General features: G+C 37.9%; 2 protein-coding genes across 2 annotated transcripts in view; both read right to left on the bottom strand.

Annotated features, from left to right (window-relative positions):
* The window catches only part of LOAG_17939 (hypothetical protein), a gene marked incomplete at both ends in the record, with an annotated part of 8117 nt that extends 7358 nt beyond the window's left edge, over positions 1 to 759 (bottom strand). Inside the window, 2 exons of the mRNA XM_020450607.1 lie at positions 4 to 185; positions 405 to 759. Coding sequence (XP_020305689.1) covers positions 4 to 185; positions 405 to 759 — 537 coding nt within the window. The remainder of the gene's footprint in view (positions 1 to 3; positions 186 to 404) is intronic.
* An 886-nt stretch (positions 760 to 1645) lies between these two features.
* LOAG_10274 (hypothetical protein) lies at positions 1646 to 8604 on the bottom strand (the record flags this gene model as incomplete). The annotated part of the gene is made up of 6 exons (XM_003145801.1): positions 1646 to 1992; positions 2073 to 4735; positions 4916 to 4977; positions 5376 to 5697; positions 5974 to 7816; positions 8031 to 8604. The coding sequence occupies 6 exons, from the start codon at positions 8602 to 8604 to the stop codon at positions 1646 to 1648; spliced, it is 5811 nt and encodes a 1936-aa protein (XP_003145849.1).
* Between the last annotated feature and the right edge of the window lie 204 nt (positions 8605 to 8808).

The following is an 8808-nucleotide window of genomic DNA, read 5'->3' as shown; positions in this document are numbered from 1 at the left end:
AACCTCGATGATTGTTGTCAAGTTGGAAGTAGAGCTAGTATGCTGTGCAACTTGCGCAAGTTGCTCAGTAGCCTGTTTCGCACCCTTGAATGCATCACTAGCCAAACGGGACAATGAACCAAACATACTCTTTGTGGCAATACGTGGTTTACTTTCGGTATTTCGCTGCTTCTCTTTTTCTATACCTATAAATTGAAGAGACAAACTTAAATAGCACTAAAATTGTCTTAAAAGTAGGCAGTATCCATCCTTATAACTCTTTTTATTCCCGTAAACGTTCGTTCCACAAACAAGGTTGTTCAAGATTTTCAAACTAATCGATAATGAGAATATAACACATGGCTAAAAGAGGGATAAAGTCCATCTTCTTTACTGTATTATTGAGCAAAGATACCGTACCGTACCTGGTAAAGAAGATACCGTACCTGGTAAAGATTGTTGTTGCTTTTGTTGTTGTTGTTGTTGTTGCTTTTGCTGTACTGTTGCTGAAGCAGCAAAGTATGATGCATAGAGCTGCGACGTGCTCTCTCCAGAATGTACATCCAATGCTAACGTTTCTGAGGCATGCACTGGTGGTGCTGCAAGTTGTGATGCTTGATCGATAGGGAAATGCGCAATGCCTGGGTTGCTCGTATTGAAGGCTTTTGAAGGTCCAATCGATTCCGTTTCTAAATTTATGTGTTTGGTTGATGTTGTCATAGGTGATGATGAAGATGATAGCGAGTGCGATGATTCTCCCGGTGCACTTTCTTTTTCCATTTCTGAGTGAATATTTTCAAATTTATTGAATGGATAATAGATATCAAAAAACCCAATATATTACATTTATTTGGCTTTTGCCTCCTCATAATACAATAAAACCGTGTTCATTCAAAATATTTATAAAAATCAAAATTAACGGTGAATAAGCCTACGAACAAGCATAAGTTCGTCATGTTCAATAGTGAATTTCTTCGAAAAACTGTTATTTAATCCACTGTTTGCTACCTCAATCCGTCATTGAATACTTATTTTGTACTTGAATCAAAATTCACTCGTGAATAAGTTTTTGGGACCTAGTTTGTAAGTGGCAAGTTTGTTTTTTCCATCATCTTTTTTTTCCATCACGTTATACTTCCTAATTGTTTTTTACCTTCTGATAATACTGCTGCTTCCATCCTTCTACTGCTGAATTTGCACTATCTAATGGTTTTACACTAAAAAGCTTCCTTCACTAGCTTCGAATCTTTTTTGATTTGAAAAGCTCTTTACGAACCCGCAAGTTAAAATAAGCAAATTGAATAGTATGACTACCACTCAGCATTCGTTCATTCATATCAGCAAAAAATGATATAAAATATATTGAAAATCAAGGACGGATAATCCGTTATGGAATGAAAATATGAAATGGAACTCCTTTGAGTATTGATTTTCAATATTAATAATTACATCGGCACTGATTTACAGGGATTATTTTAAGGATTATTTTGCTTAACCTTCATTTTGTCCATCTTTTAAATATATTCTAAAGGTCCTGTAGTTGAAGTCATATCAAAAAACATTAGGTTTTTGCTTTTTACACAGAAATCATACGACCAGTTTATCTATAAGACACGGCAGTTGAATAACCGAATAGAATATTTTTGCAATTATTGGAATAGGTCAGTTAAATTTCAGAAAACCGCAAGAGTGCCTTTTGTGTCGTCACATTATGCAATTTTAAATTGAAACCTGGAGTTTCAGCAGCTTCTTCAACGCATAATGAATTTCTCAGCGAACTTAAACGCTCTTCATACCATTCTCCGATGTCTACTTCGCGGCCAAGCTCCTCTAATGATTTCACCTTATTATCTCGTTCCACATGCGCACTTTGCCATGACCTGCTTCGTTGATCAACTGTCAAGTCCTTTTCAACCGATTGCTCTAACAACGTATCATGCGCAGCAAACCTCTTCAGCGGTATTTGACTTGTATTTTGTATTATGTCCTTTTCATTTTCGATGGTTTTGACGCCTGTATGAGTGTCAGACCTTATTTTATTACCATCGCTAATGAAAGGTAAGGCTTCTGGTCCTCTTACGTCAATTGTTGACTTTTTTTTTGTAATTCATATTCCTTAGCATCCACAATCATTTCTTTTATAAAATTTGCACAATCTTCAACTTCTGAATCGTCGTCATTATGCATGAAAACTTTTGATCCATCTTTTATATTCTCAATTTCGAATTGAAGATCAACCATTTTAATATGTTCAATTTCTTCCCTTGTTAGCCCAGCAAATCTGTCAACGGTCTGTTCATCTGCAGCATTTTCTTTTACATCTAACTGTATAGAAGCTTGTGTTACATCTGTGAAAGATGAAGGGTTCATGCCCGAAATCCGTTTGCTTTGTGGACTGAATACTTTCGTCCTGCTGTTTGGCAAATGTTGCGTATCGATGGGGCTTGGTATAACTTGCAACGGCAAGTCCGTATTTTTGATGCTATCAGACATCGCTGAAGGTCCTTTTACTTTTGGAAAACCAGTATCGTCTTTAAATTCCGCAGTTGAAGGGACTGTTTCAGGAAAGAGATCAAACGATTTCACATTGTTTGGATTTAATTCTTCATCTTCATCTGATGTTCCCGGACCAAAATTTGATGAATCACTTGAGGATATACATTCTGAATCTTGATTTTCAGGATATTCATTAGCCGTTTGTAATGAAGCTAAATCCTTCGTTATTACCAGAACTTTAGTATTGTAGGTATGATTAATTTCGTTTGCTGTTGGCATATCGGTTTCGAAAGTATGATTTTTAGGATACGCCAATGTTGGTTCTTTCAGAGTTTGCTTATTTGCTTTGAATACATCTTCTGCAGGTGCAGTGTTCTGGGAAAGTTTTGTCTTATCGACATTATTTTTAAAGTACAGCGTCGTAATTACACTGTTCTTGAGTGGATTCAGCACGTTAGAAAATTTGCTGAAAGCAGCTTCATCCAATGTTACATCGTTTTGCTGCAGTTCCGCTTGATTTACTTCGGCTATCGTATCGTTTTTCATACTGAATCGTCCCATTTGCGGCATTTCAAGTTGCCAAATAGCATTTTTCTCCACTTCTTTGATGTGCTTCAATTCTTCCTCAGTTAGATGATTTTTAAGCTTTCCTTCAATAGCCATTCCATTTGTTGTCAAGTCTGAATCCTTCCTTTTTTCAAGTGAATCTTTTGTGGATTGTCCTTCAAAAATGAAAATCCCCTTTACCTGTCTTGCTTGTTGTTCTACAGCTCGTATTTGCATCAGTTCCTCTTTAGTCAAAGTGATATTCTTTTTGGACTGATTTTGCATTATCTCCGCTTCTTTTCCCTCAGAGATACCACTGTCTTCTAAATGTTTCGCCTTTCCTTTAACAGTACATATTAAAATGTCCTCAGGAAGACAGGTGTCTTTGTTTTCTCTTAGATTCTCATCACTTGCTGTTTCCTCTACTCTCCAACCAGCAAATGATTTTATCTCGTTCGTCTCTTTCTCCAAAGTATTTGCTTGCAACAAGTTGTACTTGGGCAGTTTCTTTGTCCGTTCTCCAGCGACTCTTGTTTGCCCTAACTTTTCTTCGACCGTACAAATATCTTGCATTTCTTGATATTTGTATTTCTCTGTTTCTTCAGATGTAAAAACGTCGAATTCGTCTGATTTTTCCAGTTCTTTTGCCCGCTCATTAACCAGCCTGATTTGTGCCAACTCTTCATTGGCCAGGTTGACGATCTTAGTTTCCATCACTTCTCTCAAAATAGGATTCTCGAATCTTTCGAGCTGGTCCATCCGTCTTTCAAGCTCCTCGTTATGCATTACTTCCTCCACACTCAGCTTCTCTAATCCCTCGTAATACTGCAAAATTCCTGTGGTAGCAGACTTTGCTTTGCTGAAATCTTCTTCAAAAGAATCCTTTTTTATTACAAATAATTTCAAACTTGGTACTTTCTGTAGCGAGTTTGTATCGCCCATGCTGTTAGCTTCACTTGTTACCGAATCTTCTACTCTTTCTTCGCTTGTTTCATAAATCATTCCTTTTGCATGTAATTTCTTTCCCGGTTCCATCTTTTCAGCAAAAACCGTCGTGGTTAGAACATCTTTCCTATTTGGCTCTAATTTCCAATTCATGTTGGAACTCTCCGACGTATTTAATTCCTCTGCTACTTTCGATTCTATTAATGAATAGACAGCTGTAGCATTCTGTAGATTTCTAACAACTTTCTGGCCGTTGCTGGGCCGATTTATCCATTGGATGTCAGCCCCCATCATCATAGCTGCTTCTTCGACTTTTCGAATATGTTCCATTTCTGCATCTGAAATTTCACAACTAACTTCCTCACTTTTCCTACTTCTCTGGAGATCAGTTTTTGCATCCAAACTCGATTCCTGTTCCAATTTCATTATACTGGTTTCCGGCACTGCTTCTCCAAGAATTTCCTCATTTTGCTGTTTATCCAATCTTACAGATAAAGAAGTGCTTCCTAACGGTGTCTCCAGTAAAACTCTTGATTTGCCATCCGCTGACTCTTTAGGCTCATTCGTGTTATTTGTTGTTTGATTAACAGTGCTGTCGAATTTCTCTTTATCAGAAGTATCCACTGAATCTTCTTTGATAGTATCCGCTTTTGTAACTTTAATAACAAATGGGTATGCTCCTTTTTCAGCTTTTTCAATAACACCTTCGATATGTGTCCGTTCGCATAATTCGAAATCATTCATATCCGGAAGCTTGTATATAGATTGTCTGAAAACTTGACATATTTTGCGAGGATGGATAAATTAAATATTTTATTTGTCAACACAGGTTAAATATTTTATCCTTTTTACCATGTGAACCAGACAGTCTGATATCTATCCCTGGTAATTTGAAGAGGGAAACAACACAAAATTTTCTGCTTTTCTAATGTAAAAACACAAAAGACACCTTCTCGAAACCGTTGGTGTTGAATGAGTACTTCGAGATCGTCGATTCGCTGCACTCAGTACCTGAAATTCAAATTCAAATACGTGTATAAAAAGTTTAGTAACTCTTTATTTGCTATTATATACCAGTAGATTAGATATATCCAGTCTAATTAGCGGGCAAATCAAATGGAGAACATGATGGTTTGTACTGCTGGTTTCTTTCGGAAGCGGCTTTATATGCTGCATTCTCCTTTAATCAAAAGTCATATTGCGCTCAGTCGCCAGGACGTATTGTTTTAGATACTTCTTTTTCAATTTATTTGGAATGAAAGATAGCAGATTAAGGTCGATTAAGATTCAGATTAAGAGAATTCCGACCTTTTCGGAATTCTCTGACAATGTAATTAATTAAGACCGATCTATAATTTTCGCAGAATACTCTCTGATAATACTGTTGCATCATTAGTGGTAAAACAAACTTTTCCGATGTGCTCACGTTCCTCACTTGAAAGACCTGCTAATGCACTATCAGGCAATTTTGTTCTCATATCGGAGCCACTGCTTGAAACTCCAGAGGTTCTTCGAAGCAAACCCATGAATTCATTTCTACCATCTGGAGAACTTTTCCGACTCGAAACATCGCTCTGTCGATAACTTGTTCGCCAAAGAAATGATATCGGAGAACGTGGCCTATCATCTCCATTAGCCGTACCTCCTCCAAATAAAGGAAACCAGGATAAACTTCGAGAAGATCCGGATTCTGGCACCGTTACCAAGTGTGGTTCTCCTTTTTCAGTTAAACTGAAACAAATAATTGTATGACCAATTTTTTTAGATTCAAGCAGGAAGAAACTGTCGAAAGATTTAATATGAGTAAAAGACTTGAGTAAAAGAATATGAGTAAAAACTAAAAGACTACTTTTTCGTAGAGAGAAAGTATGAATATATTACAAACATACGAGTTCAGACTTGGTAAATTTGATTTAAACAGTGTTAAAAACTATTTGGAGCCTACTATAGCTCTCTCATAATTTCTAAAAATCAATAAGTAAAAATCTTTCGAAAGTGGTTCCTAACCCTAGTGTGATCTTTCCTTCGATTTCTTCATCACTTTCGGAAGGAGTAACAGATGCTGACTCTGCCTGGCTGTCGATATCAGCGCGCATTTGCAAAAAATACCTAGCCCTTGGATTAAGCTCAGCTCTGAAACGATTTCCTAACTCCACAGCAGCGAGTTCGGCGACTTGTTCTGTTATCCGTTCTGCGAAAAAATTGAGTCCCATTAAGCAGTCTGCATGATGCAGCATGGATCCATCACCAGCAATGCTTTCTCGCTCACAGCGTTCAAATACATTCATTTGGTGAGTCCCCCGAGGTTCCTCATTTTTCAATAGCCACTTTGAACAATGCTTTAACGATTCTTTGTCTTCGTCGTTCTCCGTTTTTGTAAACATGGAATGTGAAAACAGAGATCCAGAAAGACTGGAAATCTCCCCAGACCCCTTCCATTTATCTTGTAAAACCGGTACTATTGTAGTTACGTCAAAATTTGAATCCCCATGTTCTATGGGATTAATTCCGATGTCTCTTAAATTCTCAAACTTGCTTGTCACATTTGATTCTGACTTATCCCGACGACTCAGTGTTTTTTTAGCGCTGTCACTCTTTCCTATTTTTCCCGGTATTCCAGATTGTGAAGCTAGTAAATTTTGATCAGTGTAGACTACAAAAACGCTAGAAGCTCGGGTAAATGACGGCTTCATACCTGCAATATGCGTTTTTGCGGAATATTCTTCCTCGTTATTAAACGTTTTCCAGAAATTAGCCCTTCTGTGGTGCGGCATCTTTTCTGAAAATCGAAGGCTGTGCGTCATTTTTTTGTAGAGTTGATCCGTATAGGTTACTGTTGAAGTGACGTTGAATCCATCAGTGAGGTAGTGGTTCGAATGCTCTAAACTAAATTCAACTTTTCCAATAGGTTGAATTCGTGGATATGATTTCTTCTTGATAAGCACAGCGCCTCTTTCGCCCCCAACCATTTCATTCCACTTGTAACTTTTCCTCGTAAAATTAACGATATCATCTTTGAACAACTGTTCGTTTTTCCGCATTCCAGCATGGGAGTCATCCTTCAAGAATTCTATCATAGATTTGTCGGTAATCGATTGTTCCCGATGTTGTTCGCTTTGCTCCGCCCGTTGTTCCCATGGTCCTTCAAATGCGAATTCTTTTTGCGGACGATTGAGTGACTCATCCGAGTGAGCAATTTTTGAGTTCTCCAAGTTTTCCATAGTTAATTTAAATGCAAACTTCTGGATACCAGCATTGGATTGTTGGTTAGGGAGTTCCTGTTTTACCAACGCGTTAATATATCGAGATCCATTTTCTCTGTGCTGTTTTTCTCCGAAATAATCTATACCTGCCGGTGAACCAATTCCCATAACTTGTGGAATATAAGAACGAGCAAACGACTTTTCACTCGATCCTCCTGATAATGCTAACTGGTCATTTACCACAAATTCATCAGTTAATATTACGCCACTTACAACTTCACCGGGCACTCCACTTATGCTCAAAATGGTTGCATCAGGTCCAGAAGTAGATAAGTCCAAACTTTTTCCTGTTCGGCCTGAGTTCTCAAAGTCCCCACTGCCACATTCAGTAATATGAAGTTTAACGATCTCCTGATTCACCAACTCTCTGTACCCATTTCCAGCATTTCTTAGTTTTTCCAACTCTTTCACGGATTTTATTGTTGCAGTTTTTTCAGCAAACGTTGAACTGTTTGTATAACCGTGGAACTGCTGAACTTCAGCGTATGTCATTTCAGTTGCTGGATGTAAACTTTGAACTACAAGACCGCAAGACTCCATAACTGGATTGCTCATCGAATGTCCGTCATCAGCGTTTGCTTCGTCATCTTGAATACTTTTTGAATTTGATTAGACTTTTTCTTCTGTGACTATCTTCCATGTCAGACATTTCGGCGAAAGGAAAAATAATGTTCTCATGCAGTAACATCGAGCTTTCATCACCCTTTATTATTAAGTATTCATTATTAGTTTCATGGATTTCGATAGCTTCCGACATTGCAGAATTCGTCACTGACTGGCGATCACTCGAAAAAGACTTACAATGTTCTTTTCCTCCCTCAGTGTTGAGGTCAAATCTAATCTCATTTTGATTTTCACTTATAGACTGCCCTCGCAAAGGCTGCAATTTTAAATTCTGAAATTCCAAAAAAGATTCTTCAGCCAAACGTGCAACATTTGCAATATGTTCCAATTCCTCAGCGGTTAATTCGAATCTGTCGTTTAAGCTATATAAGTCGACATGTTGCAATTGAACGAGTGGCGGTAATATTTCGTCGGACTCCAAGCCTTCATTTGCAGCACTCTCTGCAAATGCAATAGACGGTGTTTGGACAGGATATAGCATCTCAGGTTGAGCAGATGTTTTTCTATCCCTTTTTGCGGATCTGGCGGTATGCTCGCGTTCTTCATAGCTTCGCTTAAGTTTAATACCCTCATTCTTGGAGGATTCTGTGATGCATAAATCCTTATTATCCATTTGAGTTACGTACGCTGTTTGCTCCAGTCCTTCCATTGCTAACACTTCTTGATCTTTCCCGGCTAAACCATGAGATGCAAATGAATTATCATAGTATGACCCAAAAGTTGAAAATTTCGTACATTCTTCAGTTCGCATAGATCGGCAAAAGTCGTCTACCGTAATCTCAGCTGATACAGTTTTTCTGGCTGATGCCAAAAAAACGTCTTCAACCGACAAACTACATTCTGCTTCGGTTGCGATGAAACTACCGATACATGGCAAAGCCTTATCTAGACCTAATCCAAAATTACTAGCTGATTTCTCGACGTTATTGAAACCATTTTCCAAATAGAGTCATCT

Source organism: Loa loa, assembly GCF_000183805.2.
Source record: "Loa loa unplaced genomic scaffold supercont3.157, whole genome shotgun sequence".
Taxonomy (NCBI): Eukaryota; Metazoa; Nematoda; class Chromadorea; order Rhabditida; family Onchocercidae; genus Loa; species Loa loa.
Note: the sequence above shows the minus strand (reverse complement) of the source record. Positions and strands in the feature narration are given on the sequence as shown.